General features: G+C 54.7%; 1 protein-coding gene across 1 annotated transcript in view; it reads left to right on the forward strand.

Annotated features, from left to right (window-relative positions):
- Positions 1-13165, forward strand: part of SHB (SH2 domain containing adaptor protein B) — a 132341-nt gene extending 119176 nt beyond the window's left edge. The window contains exon 6 of the mRNA XM_070480232.1: positions 12326-13165. Within this exon, the coding sequence (XP_070336333.1) occupies positions 12326-12509 (184 nt within the window). The 3' untranslated portion in view covers positions 12510-13165. The remainder of the gene's footprint in view (positions 1-12325) is intronic.
- Positions 13166-15870: the final 2705 nt, after the last annotated feature.

Below are 15870 nucleotides of genomic sequence, written 5' to 3' on the forward strand. Positions count from 1 at the left end.
TCTGACGGTGGCTGAATCTGGAAGGCAGGTCGGGGTGGAGCGCTGGCTGCCGGGGAGGCTGTAACAGTTCAGCGAAGGACTCGGGCAGTGGAAGAAAACAGAGGTCGTGTCTTGGTCGAACTGAAGAGGGTGAGAAAGAGCAAGGAGCCTGGGGCCTCGTTCAGATTTCTGAACGGCCGGGCGAGTGGTGACTCCACCAGCTGCAACACGGACCTGGAACTGTCAGTTTTGAAAAACCTAGGAAACTCATCCTAACTCAGGACGAGTTTTCATCCCTGCCCCAGTCTCTGCCCCAAACCCAGAGGCAAGAGGCGCCTGCACTCACACTGCCCGCCCGTTGTCCAGAGCACCTGCTGGCCTGGCAGCGCCCAAGGTGCCCGCTGATGGGCTGGGGTTTCCCTTCCTGACCTGCCGCGTGTCCCCTCCCAGCCAGGCACACCGCATTGCCCTTTACTCCCCCGAGAGCTCCCTAGTCCTCTCCAGCGTCCGAGCCACCCCGATTACATTTCCAGCTGGTTTTTAATTGCCTGGTATCAGCCCACAAAAATCTGCCTGCGAGGCTCGCCTGCCGGGTGGCAGTCGGGGAGCCGGGTTGGGGGGCGGTTTCAACTGCCCATCCATGGCCAGGAAGCCTCTCGTGCCCGGGGACAGCTTCCTTTCTGAGGCACTGGTCTCTCCAAATGTGAAAAACATTTCTTTCCAGTCACATTTCTAACATCTTGTTAATAGGATTTATTCAGCAATGTTTTTGCAAAAGCCACCTGGGAAAGGCTTGTTTGGGAACTTGGGAGGGCACTGCAGGTCCAGGCCGTGGTGACAGATGCAGACCTCATCCCCGCCATCAGGGAAGGGGCAGAAACGTGAAGGACGCAGTCAGGGGCCCGAGGACCAGGGCCTGAATCCCACTGCTTCTGCTGGCTGTGGGGGTCACCCAGCGAATTATTTCACGTCTCAGAGCCTCACCCCCGAGGTCCAGGGACACAGCGGAAGGGAGATCTCTTTGAAAGCCCCGAGTGGCTGTATAAATGCAGGTGGGGTTATTTACAGAGGCTTGTGCCTTCCCCAGGGAAGTATTGGGGGTCTTATTTTGCTAGTAGCTAGGTAAATAACCCCCAGAGGAAATATAACCAGCCCCCTCCTTGAGGCATTTGGTGGGGCTTGAAGCACCCGGCTTCATTCAGTAAAATCTCAAGGTTTCCTGTTCCCCACACCCTCAGGCCCTTGCAACCAGAAGAGTCTTGAATCATCCAGGTCAAGACCCTGGCTTTCAGATGAGAGAAGCAGGCACAGGAAGGGAGAAAGACCTTCCCAAGGTCCCACAGCGAGTTGCTGGCGGAGCCCAGATGTCTCGACTCCCAGCCCAGGGTTATTACCCTTTTGAAGCCCCGTGGCACTATATTTTCTTCTCTCATTTTCTCCATAAACGTTCTTGGTATTTGCGGCAGGTTTATAAAATCGGATGTCAGATTTTATAGCTCTCGTCTTTGCTCCCACAGTTCAAATTCTAAAGCTATAAAAACGATGTTTTGCTGTGTCTGAGTGTGTGTCACACTCACACACGCACACATTTTGTGCCTCAAACCCGTCCTTTGCTGGGTGCACCCCACCCCCCCGACAGTGAGCAGCCGCCAACCTCCTTCCAGCCGAGGGTGCTTTCTGCCACTTTTAATGCCTTTTTTTTAAAAAAAAAAATTGCTTCACCCAGGAGGAATATAAGAAACAATTGGCTTGGCAAAGCTGGCTTATTAGAAATGCTTTAATTAGAACTTTTTTTTTTTTTTTGCTTGCTATTTTCCTTTTGAAAATCCACACGCTGCTCACGGCTCCAGGCGGCTTGGGGATCAGCCTGTCCCATTCTCAGCACAGACTTTGAGGGCAGGGTGACAGGTCAGCAGCCTAGGTGTCCTTGCTGCATTCCCGCTGGGCACCAGGCCTCCAGCTAGATAGGGAGACAGAGGGACAAGAATAGGTGAGGGCTGTGGTGGAGGGAAGTGTGGCAGGGAATAAATAAGAAGAAAGTGAGTCTGACTGGTGGCATCTTGGAAGGCTTCCTGGAGGAGGTGGTGTGTGAGCAGGGCCTAGGAGGATAATAATGTGTTGGGAAGTAACAGCAAGGCCGAAGGGCAGTTGGGTTTGGCATCAGGGGAGAGGTCTCTGCAGTGTCCCCTCTCCCTGTGGTGCCAACTTGAGTTTTCAGCTGTCCCCTCCATGTCAGCCCCCCTTGGCCAAGGCGACTAGACATTTGGCCCAGGTGGACAAAGATGTGCCTCATAAACTCTGAAGTCCTGGTCAGCTCTGTCTCTCTCCCCACAGCTTTCTGCATTGCTGGCCCTTCCTCTCTTCCACAATCCTTTCCCACCCCCCAGCTTGCTCAGAGCAGTTGTGTGCCCATCGTTTCCAGCTGATGGACGCTAAGGTGTACAGTCCACCCTGGCTGAACACAGCCACCCGGGGAAATGCATTTACACGGTGCCCCCACCCTGGCTGAATGCAGCCACCCGGGGGGAAATGCGTTTACACGGTGCCCCCACCCTGACTGAACACAGCCTCCGGGGGGGAAATGCATTTACACAGTGCCAGGTAGGCGCTTTGCAGTCCCTGGTACCTGGTGTCAGAAACTAATTTGAAGAGGCTTCCGCAGCGTATCCTCTAAGGCAGGTAGACTTGCGCCAATAACAATGATTAAAAACTTGGGGCAGTTTATGAGTTCTGACACAAGTGATGATCAGACCACTGAGGCGGCAAATGCGTGAGGTCGTATGTGCCAGGCACACCCACATTTCAAAAACAGTCTCCAAATGTGAGCGTAATCCCATTTTGAGTTCAGATTTTCAAACTAGAGAAATGCTTCTTCTTGTCCTGAATTGTTCCAGTCTTACCCCCCAGAAATCCTTCTGTGACAAAATGAAAGTTGACCATTTCACTTCTGTGGTAGTTATGCTTTTAAAAAGCCATCAGTTCCAATAGTCAGTAACTTTTTGGAACTCAATTACTTGCAGCCATGCTGAAAAAAAACTGTAATTAATGTGGTCAAACCCTAGCCAAATAATAAAATGAAAGCTTTGTTGTGTATCAAGGCAGAAATCAATTTCATTAGGGAGCAAAGAGCCAGCGATTTAATTTTAAGAGAACGCTCCACCCTGTGGACGGAGGTTGTCCAGAAGCTGCCAGAATGGATGCCCAATGTGAGAGGGTTCGCCCTCCAGAGCCCAGATTACGAACGGCTGACAGTGACCTTTCAAAATTACGTTTGCAAACCTTCCAAGTGTGGCCACAGCCAGTGGGCGTTTGCTTCTTCATGTTCCTGGGCTGGTGCCCTTTGGGGTTTGGGTCAAGAGGTGCATGTTGCCTGACCCACTGACACTCTCAAGCCAATGAGATCCTGTCCTTTGGGATCAGGAGGAGGAGGAAGACAGTGGACTCTGGAGGTCAGCAGACACCAGAAAGGAGTTCAGCAGAGGCTTGGGGTGTAACATGGTGCAGTCATGTCCAGACAGCTGGACTAATGGCCAAGTGGGACAGACCCACGGGAGCAATGTCCAATTGCAGCCCCCAGCATATGAGAGATCGTGAGCAGCAGGGGGCCAGGATGGGAAGGGCTAGGAGCTCCTGCCCTCTGAGGACAGCTGGAGAGAGGAGCAGCCTCGGGTCTGTACCTGCTCTGGGCCCCGTTCTTCAGGCGGGCCTTCTCAGGGCAGGTGGAGCAGCTGTGGTCTGCAGGACCGTGCTAAGTCACAATTCAGCTCAGAACATAGAAGGACTTTCTCATGGGGAGAGCCATCAAAGGTTGGAAAAGGTCGTCCCTGTAAGGAGTGAGCTGCCCAGTGCTGTGGGTGAGCAAAAAGCAAACGCTGGACGTGAGATGTGAATGTGGACTTTGCATCACCAGATAAGAGATAGAATGGTGGTTCTCAAACTTGAATGTGCATCAGAGTCTCTTGAAGGGCGTGTTAAAGGCTGATTCTAGTTCCAGAGAAGCCCAGGAAGCCACAGGCTTAGCAAATCCCCGGGGACCTTGAGGTAGGCATTCCAGGGCACATTTGAAGAAACCCTGTGTTTGAAAAACCTGTACTTCTCTTCCAGTCCTGGAACTCTGGGGCATCTGCAGTGAAGGTCAGTCGTTCTGTTTAATATCTGAAGTCATTCTTTCCTCATCTCATGGTGTGACCATCTTCTATGTGCTAAGTTTCAAAGGTTTAGAAGTTTGTGGGACCTCACTGGTCCCCTCGTCCTTTCCCTTTGTTGTGTAGATGGGAAAACCAAGGCCCAAGAAGGCAAGAGCCAGGGGTCAGGTCTCGACTTCCTGTTCAGGGCTCTTTTCCCTTACTTTCAGTGACTTTAGGGAACATCATAAAGATCTCCCCATTTCACAGATGAAGAAATTGTGGCCCAGATCCCCAAGGCTTATTGGGAACTTTTCCACTGAAAACCACCAGTCACTGTCTTTCACATGATTTGCAAAAGGCCTTTGGCCAGGGCCACTTTGGCTTAGAGTCAAGTGTGTGCCTTTGAAATTCTGGGGAGGAAGAATGGATCCTCAGGTTAGAGGCAGGGCTGCTGAGCAAACAAATCTGTTTTAGTTTGCAGTTTTTAAAGACCTTTCTGGATTTTCCATCTTTACTTGTTTTTGTTTTTTTAAGTAAAACTGTGAGTTGGGTCAGATGCTTTGTGGGCGAGTCCCCTTCTTTGCTGTGGTAATGAATCCATTGTTCAGTTATGGAGGACAGCTCCACCAGGAAAGGAGTTGGGTCCTCGGATAATGAGGGTAAGCGCCTGAGGGTAAGCGCCGTGCTTTAAGGACGGAGATGAGAACTGTGCTTTAAGGACAGAGATGAGAACTGGGGTGTAGGTGGGTTGCTGTCTCCCTGCCCCTCCCTGCACGCCCACCTCCACCCTCGGCATCCCTGCCTTCTTAGAGCATACGGAGGATGTGGGTAGTGCCCTGTGGCTGATGGCACAAGGTGGGGGTCATACCGGGTTCGCTGGAGAAGGGGAGCAAACCTCCACCCCTTTCTGGGCCTCACGTCATCGGTAAAATAAGGTCAGGGAAACACATGGCCTCAAAAGCCTCTGCTTGGTGTCTCGTGTCCCTCAGAAATGTTGACTGCAAAGCAGTACCCGCAGGACTGCCTTAGACCAGGATTTTTTAAGCAGAGAAGGCTCTTTCCTCATCATCCCCATTCTATTTTCTGGTGGACCCCAGTGTATAACAGTGTGCTTTTGAGAGTGTTGAGAAATACCACTTGATGTTTGGGAAAATTGATCTTGGGGATGCAGACACCATGCCCATTGTCATCTGGTGACAGAGCTGGGGCCAGAACCTGGGCCTCCCACTTCAGCCAGGCAGGCTGCCTGGAGGAGGTGGGCCTGCCGCCAACATGGCCACGAATGGCAGATCAGGCAGGGGGAGGCACCTTAGTGCTCAGCCCGGGCAGCACCTTCTACGAGGGCGCCTGCAGCATGTGGGTGGGAACGAAGCCATGCCAGAACTCCAGACCTTAGCACCTGCCAAACTTGCTCATGCCCCACCCAGCTGGGACCTCAGGACCGTCCTTACGGGTGGGCAGTGAAAGCTCCAATAAGGAAACTGAGGCTCCGAGAGAGGCCGCAGCTCAGAAGTGGCAGTCTGGGAGACTCTCGGACCTGGGAGACTGAGCCCAGGTCTGGGTCCCTCTGGATCTGCAGGCAGTGATCCCTCTGCCCGTGTCTGACCTTCCTCACCCCAGAGTGCTCCCCTCATCTCCCTCTCAGCATCAGCTGGCTCAGCCTCAGGTTTCCAGCTCCCCGCTGTGCCCCTCCAAGTCCTCTCCGCGGCAGCTGGTGCTTGCCTCGGCAACTGCCTTTGCGCAGCATCTGCCCGACCCCTGTTCTGGACCTGCCTTCAGGTGCCGTGTGTTCCCCCTGCACCTGCTGGCTGGAGTGACGGTGGGGGGCTGGTCCTTGGAAACAGCCTGGAACCTCTGCATCCCTTTGGCAAATTCTGTGCCGTGTCTTCAGCCCTTGAATGAGAAGCCGGACAACTAACCTTTATCCGGTGTCCTTGCTTCCTTCACATGCACATTCTCGCTTCTCCCTCACGTCTGTTCTTGTTAGCCCCACTTCACAGATGAAGGATTGGAGGCACTGGCGCCCTGTGAGTTTGGGCTGGGTTATTCTGTGCTGTGATCTGTCCTCTGCCACATCCTTGGCCTCCACCTAGAGATAACTGTGTGAGCGTGCCAGTCCTGCCGGCAATGCTGGTGCAGCTCCCATGCCCCTGGGATGCCTCTCACTGGCTTGAGAACTTCAGCGCTGGAGGAACCCCCTCTATCTTTTCCAGACAAGAATGCTGAGGCCCAGGGAGAGGGGACCTGCGCAGCCACTGACATAAGTGGGATCAGAGTTTGAACCCAGGTGTCTGACTTCAGTCCAGCCATCACCATCAGCCCCATGTGCTTCAAACACAAAAGGGTCTTCGTGTTCCTAGAAAAGTCCTCTTTCCTCTTCCTAAAGCTCTGAAACATTTCACATGTCACCCTTCGTTCTGCATCCACATCTCGCCTTGTTTTCACGTGCTCTTGCTGAAGCCTATGTAGGGACACCGACCGGAAGAATTAAAAAAGTCTTCCATGCATCATTACCCTCCCAGTCACACACCTCCAGCGATGGGAGGCTCACTTCCTCAGCTGTCTGGATCATTGCAGTCCTCCTGTCTGACACTCTGTTAGTCTACTCCTGAGAAAATTGCCCCCGATGGGTTCGTTCTGACCCACCTGCTGCATTGTGCGGCACAAAACAAGCTCTCTGCAGAAGGCATCGGCCGCCCTTCTTCCCCCTGGAGATGGCTTTTCACCGCCATTTACTGAAGATCTCACCCTGAGCCGCCAACTTAGAGCTTGAGAAATGTCTGGGCTTCTTGGGGAGGCTAGTCGCTGCCAATGCACTTATTGAAAGTCTGATTATTTGGTTGTAAATCAAGTCATTTGGCTCAGCGGTGTTCACATCTAGATGTTTGTGCTCTATAACCTGCTGCCTGTGTCTTTGGCTTGTCCCCCTGAAGGCAATTTCAAAAGGCGTGTGACCACGTGTGACCGCGTAAACCCCTTCCCTCCCTCGGCCCCTAGAGCGTCTCAGCTGGAAGGGGCCTTCGTGCCCCCCACCCCGTGCATGGCACAGTTGGGGAACCCCACCACACGGCTGTAAGGACTCAGAAAGCCCTGCTGTCCTCTCACTGCAATCCAGGCAGGCTGCTTCTCCCTCTGCCCCTTGGTGCTCTTGCAGATAATGTCAGCCGTCCCAGCTTCTTTGTGAAGCCACAGCTTGGTCCAGTCACTGACCAAGGGCAGCAGTGGTGATCACGTGGCGCGTGTTTGTTCTGCCAGGCTCCCAGGCCCCAAGCGGGAAGTTCGTAGCTTGTGCAGGGCCAGCCTGCAGGTGGAACGTCCTCAGGAGATGTCACCCCAGTGCCCTTCCCCCGAAGGCCCCCATCATTGGAGGTCTGGGTGGTTTCTTCCACAGCAGCCCCAGGGCTCTCCTTGGAGCATGCTTCTCTGCAGACACAAATGTTTCTGGAGAGGCTTGCTCACAGGTGTGATGAGCAGGAAAAGCGTCTTCTCTGTAGACATCTCCCTGGAGGTCAGAGAGCAGATGTGCTGAACCAGAGCCATCTGCTTGCAGAGGCAGCATTGCCGCAGGAAGTACCTGTCGTGTGGGCCCTGAGGTGCCCATGGAGGCACACAGCCTGCTTCAGCCTCGGTTTCCCCATCTGTCAACACCGGTAGTTACACCAAGCAACGTGTCAGCCTTGCCACAGGCCTAAATGAGATAGCATGTGGTAGCAGCTCGGTGCACGGTCCGGCTGAGCCTTTATTCCGCAGGGTCCCAAGGACACCCCTGGGTGGTCTCGAGCTGAGGGACAGTGTGCTGGGGCATCTCCGTGAAGAGAGCAGCTCCCCAGCCACCTTTCAAAAGAGGTAAACCTGAGATCACACCTCTGAGCATGGACTCCTATAACCAGGTCCTACACACGAATCCCAAAGGACAATTTCCTCGACTTCTCCCACATAAATATTATATCAAGTATTTTTTAAGTCATTTCATCATGAAAAGAAGCGATTTAACATAACTATTACCCAAGATTCTTCATGAAATATGCATCAAGCAATTAGGTCTAAAAGCGTGAGGTGAGGCCTCGCACCCTGCTCGGGCCGGCAGCTGCGGGCTGAGTGATGTTTTATTAAAGCCCGTGATTATGAGACGAGGTGGGGCCTGTTATTAGGCCTGACGCGCCAGGCACGTTTGATAATCCCGGTTATACAAGGAGGTGCTTTTTGTGATGGTAATGAGCGATCTGAACGCCCTGACAGCCCCAGCATCCCCAGCCTCCACCAGCCTTACAAGACTCATTAGACAGGTCACCCGCTGGAGACACCCCTAATTGTGACTTAGCTCTCTCAGGATGTCCTATCAAAGGAGACAGGGCTGATGCAGGAGCTTGGCAGGAGGTGGCAGCCTGTCTGAGCTCCCCAGGGACCCATGCCTTCTCAGAAGCCATGATGGGGAGGTGGCCGGGCCAGGAACCTGGCCCTGGATGCATGGTCCCCAGGCTACTTCTTGCTGCTAAAGCCCCACATACCCCTGTGCATGCTGAGTAGCTGACGTACCCTCCCTTCTCCCTGAGAATTTTAATCTTGTGCTGGATTTCCTCCTCTGAGTTGGCAGTTATTAAAATCATCCCCGGCAGCTGTTTTTAAATCTTCAGCTGTCGTTAGGTGGCATCTCACTCGTGGGGACCTTGTGACCGATCAGGATATATCACTGCAGCACACCTCCTGGGTGTCTGCTGACAAGGCTCTGCCCAACGTTTGCATTAAGTCGGGGTTTGACAGATTGTATCAGAAAGAAGGCCCCGCTCACCTCTCGAGCCCATCAACTCTGTGTGACGGTCCCTCCGTGGCTGGGGCCTCCACCGGTCGGGACGCAGCATCCCTGGTCCCCGGGACGGCCATTCACTGCCAGCCCTTATGCTGCTCTGAGCCACTGTTACCGGCGGGGTGGGTGCCATGGGAACTGAAGCTGACAGTCAAGAAGTCACCTGCTCAGGGTCTGATGCCTCTCACCCGCCCCCCTGCCCCCGGCTGGCCTCATGGGGAGTGTTGGGGGCTAGGTTGGGCCCTCTCCTTAGCTCACGGTGCTGAGGTCAGGAGCATGGGTTCTGGGAAAGGCTCCCAGGGAGGGAAGCAGCAGCAGCTGATGGCTGCATGACCCCCAGTCAGCTACCTCCCATCCTGAGCTTCAGTGCTGGGCACATGGCCTGGCTCACAGGAGGTGCCCAGGATACATCAGCCCTGAGAGCCATCCAGGCCAACACCCTGTGAGATCAGGACTGGAGGCCAAGGGCAGCAGTGGAGGGGGCATGAGGCTGACTTGATCCCTTCCTGCAGGAAGCCCTCACCTCATGGGCAGCAGACTATGCTCATAGACGTGGAATCTAGGACCTTAGACCTAGAAGCACTCTCAGAGGCCATGCAGTTAGCCTTCCCGGGTTCAGTGTGGGTAGAGACAGAGCCCAGTAGGGCCCAAGGAGAGCCTGAGGTGCAGAGAACCAGAGAGTGCAGTGCATGAGCCCAAGGGGGAGGGCCGTTCCTGCAGGGACTGCAGCCTGAGGGCCAGCTCGTGGGCCTTTCTCCCTCTGCCGGGGACAGCCACAGGCCTGAGTTCTCTGCCTTGAGCTCTGAACTTGGTGACCGCCTGCCCCCTCAGCATAGCCCAGCTCAGGGTTATAAACTGGTATGTACTGAAATACCAGCATCAGAGGAAAATCCAGTGGGCCTGGAGAGTCAGGAAGGTGCGGGGAGGTCCCAGTGCCTGCCAACGTGTGTTGAGATGGAGACATTGGTGTGGAGTTCCGAGTATGTGGTGACCTCGAGAGCCTTTGATCTGGGCACCGAGGAGCTTCAGCTTGCTTCTCTGGCTCTGTCCTGTTGTCAGCATCCCTGCCCACTTCCCTCACTGAATGTTTTCAGAACAACTGGTGTGAAAATATCCTATTAACCCACATGAGTTATTTTCTTTAACCTCCTTAGATACTAAATTGGTTCCCCTAGCGACTTCATACCTGCAATGCCATGAAAGCTTTGGTGTTCAGGCCAGCTCACAGCTAGTTGTTGAGACCTAACACATCCTGTGCTTTGCATCACCAGCTGTAGAGCCCAAAATATCACCCAAGCAGAGGGCATGACATGTCCGAGGCCACACCCACCCACCCAGGTCACTCACCTCCGCTCCAGCCCTGTTGTCCCCATACCCACCCACCCCTTCTGCAGGTAAAACTGAGCACATGGCCTCCAAGGCCGCAAGGCTTCGTAACTGTCCCCGGTTCTATTAGGCATACAATTTCAGCCCTGCATTCAAGCAGTTACAGACTCTTCTAGGCCAGCACAGATTTGCCATCTCTCCACGGAGGTGGGTAGCAGGTAGCTGAGTCTTGGGCTCAGAGGGAGTTGCTCGTATTTGAATGTGTGCACCGGCTTAAGCAAGTGCGCCTCCTGCTTCTCAGATGAGGCAATTCTCCAGTGAAATGACCCTTCACTGAGGAGCAGGGCTTGCCACAGGCTCTGTAATTAGAACATTGTCAGCCTTAAAAAATCTTGATTTAAATTTCAGTTCTTTACAGGAATTATTCTCTCTTGAAACATAATTGCTCTCTGAACGATTTCCTTTAAGCTGAGGGTGACATCTCTAAATACATTATTATGAGCAGATGTATTACTCAGTGCCTGCACTTCATTAAGCATTTGCTCTGCCCATTTGAAAATGGTCCTGGAGTCCAAATTGATGCATTAATAGAGCGGGCACCGGTAAGGGAGGAGAACCCAGTCCTGGATGGAAGAGATGCGGGAGCAGCTGAAACAAGAACCAAAGCTCAGGAGGGCTGCAGGCTGCACGCCCGCGTCCACGCGGTGCTCTGGGCCTCGCCTGGGATGGGCTTGGTCTGGAAGCTGGCCCCTAGGGCTGCTCGCAAAAGATAGGCTCTGGAGAAGGCGCTGGAGGTCAGAGCCCCAGCTTTCTCACTGACACAGTAAATCTGGACGGTGTTTTGGAAACCAAGCATCCACAGGTGTGGCGGCCAGGCCAGGCTTGGAGCTGAGTGAGCAGGGGACGGGCAGCCTGAGCAAAGGTGGGTTGGCTGGGGGTCAGTGACCGATGTGGTCAGAGTCCTCAGTGGGACGTGGGGAGGTCCACGCGGGCCAGGCGGAAGCGGCGCCCCACCCAGCACCATGTCATGGGCTCAGGGCTCTGCTTTGTCTCCGAGGAACCCACCCACTGCCCGTCTCAGCAGATGCCAAGCGTGGTGGGCGCAGAGCCTGCACCCTGCTCCGGAGCTCCCAGGGGAATCGAGAAGATGGATAAGTGATCACAGTTGAGGAGGGCAAGTGCTGATGGAGGCATTACACCCCTGGTGCCGTTGGAGGCAGGAAGGAGCTCTGCCAGTGGGAACCTGGAAGACTTCCTGGCAGAGGAGACACTCAGGCTGGGCCCTGGAGGAGGCAGGCAGGGTTTACTGAGCAGAAAGAGGAAGCACGCAGAGAAGGCTGCCTGTGTTGGGGCAAAGCTGGGGAGGACACGGTCTCCCCACATTCCATTGGCTACAACTAGTCACGTGACAACAGTGGGTGCAAGGGAGGCTGGGAAATGTAGTCTCGGGCTGGGCAGCCCCTTCCTGCTGACAGTTCCATATTGTTGAAGGGACAGCATCAGCTTTTTGGAAACAATTCACCTGTCATCCTGCCACACTCTGTTTCCTCTTCGGTAAACTGGAGGTGTAACCCCTGCCCTGCCCACTTGTCAGGGCGCTGGGGATGTAAGCATGGTGCCTGCCAGGCCAGGCTTAAATTCTCCTCTGCATCAGTGATAGGGAGGGGAGCCACGTTTGGGGGGTCGCGTGTTTTTCTGAGGAAGTCCCTCAAGTCTCCTGAGTTTTGACGACTCTCCTGCAGCCGAGTCTGCTGCTAGGATTGAGGGGCTCTCGGGTGAGGCCCCGTTTCAGCTGGGCCTGGGCCCCACCCGTGGCTGGGAGAGGGGCAGCTCAGGGCTGTTTCTTGCATGTCCCAGGCAGCAAGGAGTCTTCCGCGCCTCCACAGGAGGGCGGCCAGAGGGAGAGCTCTCCCGGGTAACGAGTGTGAGTTCGTGACAAGCTGGTTCAGAGGGAAGCCAGAGGCTCCCTGGGAGCTGCTTTCCTGAGGGGCCCTCGGCCCTCCCACCGCCTCCCTCCTCCCGGGCAGCGTGGCGGCTTCTGCCTCCCTCGTTCTGCGGATCCTAACCGACCTCTGCGCTTTGTTCACAGGAGCAACCAGGGCTTCATGCACATGAAACTGGCCAAAACCAAAGAGAAATACGTCCTGGGCCAGAACAGCCCCCCGTTCGACAGTGTCCCGGAGGTCATCCACTACTACACCACCAGGAAGCTGCCCATCAAAGGCGCCGAGCACCTGTCCCTGCTCTACCCCGTGGCGGTGCGGACCCTGTGAGCCCCGCCCCGCCCCGCCGGGCCCGGACGGAGGAGCCGGCGCCCCGCCGCCGCCGCCGGCGTGTCCAGTTCGCGTCGTGTGTATGGTACTAGCGCGCCACTGCATGTCTTAGAATGCTGCCGCCCCTCGCGGGGGCTGGAGGAGGCCCGGAGAGACTGAGGACAGCCAGCGCGCCGCCCCAGCCCCACCCCACCCCCTCCTCGAGTTTCTGTGAATTAAAATATTTGCAAACCCAAAGAGATGCCTTCCCGGATGAACAAAGGAGAGCAGCTCCGAGGGGCGGGGGCGGCAGCTCCCGGGTCGCGGCGCTTTGTTCTCCAGCCGTCAGGAATTCACACCTGTGTCCCGGGCGCAGTGCTTCCCACCGGGGGCCCCCCTGGCGCTGGGAGCCAAGTGCTGGTGTTTTGAGAGCCCAGAAGGCCCCAGAGTCCCGCCTCCCTTCTGGTGTGTATGTGTGTGTGTGTGTGTGTGTGTGTGCGTGCGTGCACGTGAGCACATTGGTGGAAGAACACGACCACACACAGATGTAAGCCCACTAATCCACTTCCAGTCACTCAGTGTAACCATTAGGAGATCTCCAAGGGGTCGTTGTGCAGTCAAAAAAAGATTCAATTATTTATGAATAGGGCGTGTAAATAAAATAGTGGTTTAATATATATTCTTATCCCTTTTTTTTTTTAATATACTGCAGTGGGTCTCTGATGGGGGTCAAGTGATTACCTGTGAGTTTCGTTCCCAGAGCAAGGTGCAGCTCCTCTGGGCACGTGGGAAGGAGGCAGAGCCCCCAGCTCAGGGCAGAGGGGTTTTCTTTGCCTCCTTGAGACTCAGCCTACAGGAAGGGACATTCAGGCTCCAGCAGTGGTAGCCTTCAATGTTGATCCAGCATCCACGCTCCCTCTTCTGCATACCACCACCCCATGATGGCGAGTCTGTGTTCACCCCACAGGCGCACAGCACCCAGCAGTCCATAACGCGCTCTCCCCATTAACTGGGGTCAGTGCTACCCCATGAGGCACTTCACATGTGGGGAAAGGGAGGCTCAGAGAAGGAAGGTGATTTGTCCGAGTTCACCCAGTCCACACGCAGAGGAGACTCTTGAGCCGGCTCTTTGTCTCTGGCTGTCACCCTGCTCCTGGAGGAAAGCAAATCCCGACCTCTCGGGGGACATGGAGTCCTCTTGGTCATCTGCACTGCCTCCTCGCAGATGGGAACATCTGCACACACACACCCACACTCCACCCCATCTTGCCGCTGCCCTTCACAGGAGGCAGATCCATCTCATACAGAGCAGACGCTCAGCGAGGCTGCTACCTTTCCTTTTCCTCCGACCCACCCACCACCATACCACAATTAAGTGCAATGGAAGAAACAAAAGAATCTCATGGAATAGCATGAAAGGCATGGCTTTCACCTACTGAAGGAGGTGCGAGGGGTCCAGGTGCATCACGAGTTTCAGCACCTTCACCAAGCACATGTCATCCTGCCTGCCAGCGGGCTAAGAGGAATGGAAGTCTGGTCACCATCGTCCCCAGTAGGAGGGGGCTGAGTCCAGTCTGACCATCACCAGCACTGCCAGGCCTTTGAGATGCTCCCGACTCACTGTCCAGATGGGAGATGGAGGCCTCATGAGAGGAGAGGGCTTGCCCTGTCCTCCTGTTAAGCCAGTGCAAAGCAGGACTAGAAGCCGTGTCTCTAGGTGTCTGGTGGATTTTAGCAGGCTATGGCCAAAGCTGTTTCCTCAGCATCTGCTTCCTGCCCAGTTCAACCAATCAGGTCAGTCTCCCGAGTCCTTGTCTCAGTCCAGGCAGCCCCAGCCCCTCCCATCCATGAATCCCACAGGCCCATCCACCTCATGGTTGCCTCATTGCCTGTGACCTGGGCCTAGTTTCCAGCACCTCAAACCTGACCTTTCCTTTGCTGTTTCAAAAACATCCTTTGAGGCTACAGTACCTAACTAATGTCATGTTTTCCTCTTTTTTTTTTCCCTAGTGAGTGAGAAAAATGAGTGAAGTGTTGGCACTTGTCCAAACAGAGGTGCCAAAGGAGAGTGGATCCCCAGGACCCAGTTAGAGATAGAAGACAGGGGGAGGTAGCCTGCGGAACAGGGCGTTGAGATGAACCTCACAGTTGCCCCTCCTTCACCAGCAAATCCAGATTTCTCCAGGGCCCTTCCTAAGAACCACAGGTCAGGCAGTGCAGGAGCCCAGGACCATCCTCAATGAACAGAATTCAGAACAGACTTCTCAGAAAAGGCTCCGCCCCATGGTCTGAGGGAAAACAAGAATGCTTCACCCTCTGTTCTTGCCTTTACTCTTTTAAGGGATTCCTGGGCCCTGCCTCCATCTTCCTGAAGTTTCCCTGGGAGCCCCAACCTCCAGCTCCCCTTGGAGGCTGAGGTCGGCAGAGGAGCCAGCTTACAGGATGGGAGCCGCTAAAAGGAATTTTTTTCCTTAATTTTATGAACCTCTCCCTCTTCTTCCTCTAATTGTGACCATTTCCTCTGGCAGCGTGTATTCATGTTTTCTTGGACATCTAACAATTGAAACAGCTTTTCCCTTTCAGAAACACTCACATTCAGGTTATTGGCGTTGGTTTGGGTTTTGTTTTGGCTTTTTTTTTTTTTTTTCATCTGCTGCCAATTAATGAGGGGGAAAATGAGCTGGATTTCTTAGAGGGGGAAAAAAAAAGCTCCCTGCCACACAATATCCCGCCTCAGCATCTTGTCTCAGAGCACAGCCTCCAACCCCCAACAGGCTGTGTTGCTCAGAGCCACAGGACTGTTGGGTTTTTTTTTCCCCTTTTCTTTCCCTCCATTGCTGGCTTCATTATTGACCATAACGCCCCAGCCACTTCAGCAGTAATGTCCTTGAGCACCGAGGAGTCAAGGCCTTTTGGGCAGCCCCTCCAGAACAAGATGGCGACCCAGGAAGAAAGGAGGCTTTGTGGGGAGAGAGGGCCCACCTGCCGTCAGGAGACGGGCTCACAGAGCAGCCCTTCTAAAGAAGGAGGTGGAAAGGGCCCTCTTCAGAAGGCGGGGCCAGTCCCAGCTGAGCTGTGCCTCCGCTCCCAGAGCGGCTCTGGTGGGCAGGCAGAGGGCCATCTTGATGTAGCTTCCAGCAGGGGCCTGGGAACCAACAGGTGGGGCCCTCGGTAGATGGTTGCTTCTGCAGTCACGGGCCCCGGAGCTTGCCTTTCTGAAGAGTCAGAGCGCTGAGCTCTGACAGCTCTCCAGTACACGCTCAGGGAAGCGGCTGATGTCGTTGATCAAGGGCCCAGCAGGGGCAGACGGCCAGGCTTACCCTATGTTCTCACAGACCCAAGGACAGCGCCTGCAGAAACGGGCAGACAGGGCAGGCTGGCG

The sequence above is a fragment of the Odocoileus virginianus genome, chromosome 18 (assembly GCF_023699985.2).
Source record: "Odocoileus virginianus isolate 20LAN1187 ecotype Illinois chromosome 18, Ovbor_1.2, whole genome shotgun sequence".
NCBI lineage: Eukaryota > Metazoa > Chordata > Mammalia > Artiodactyla > Cervidae > Odocoileus > Odocoileus virginianus.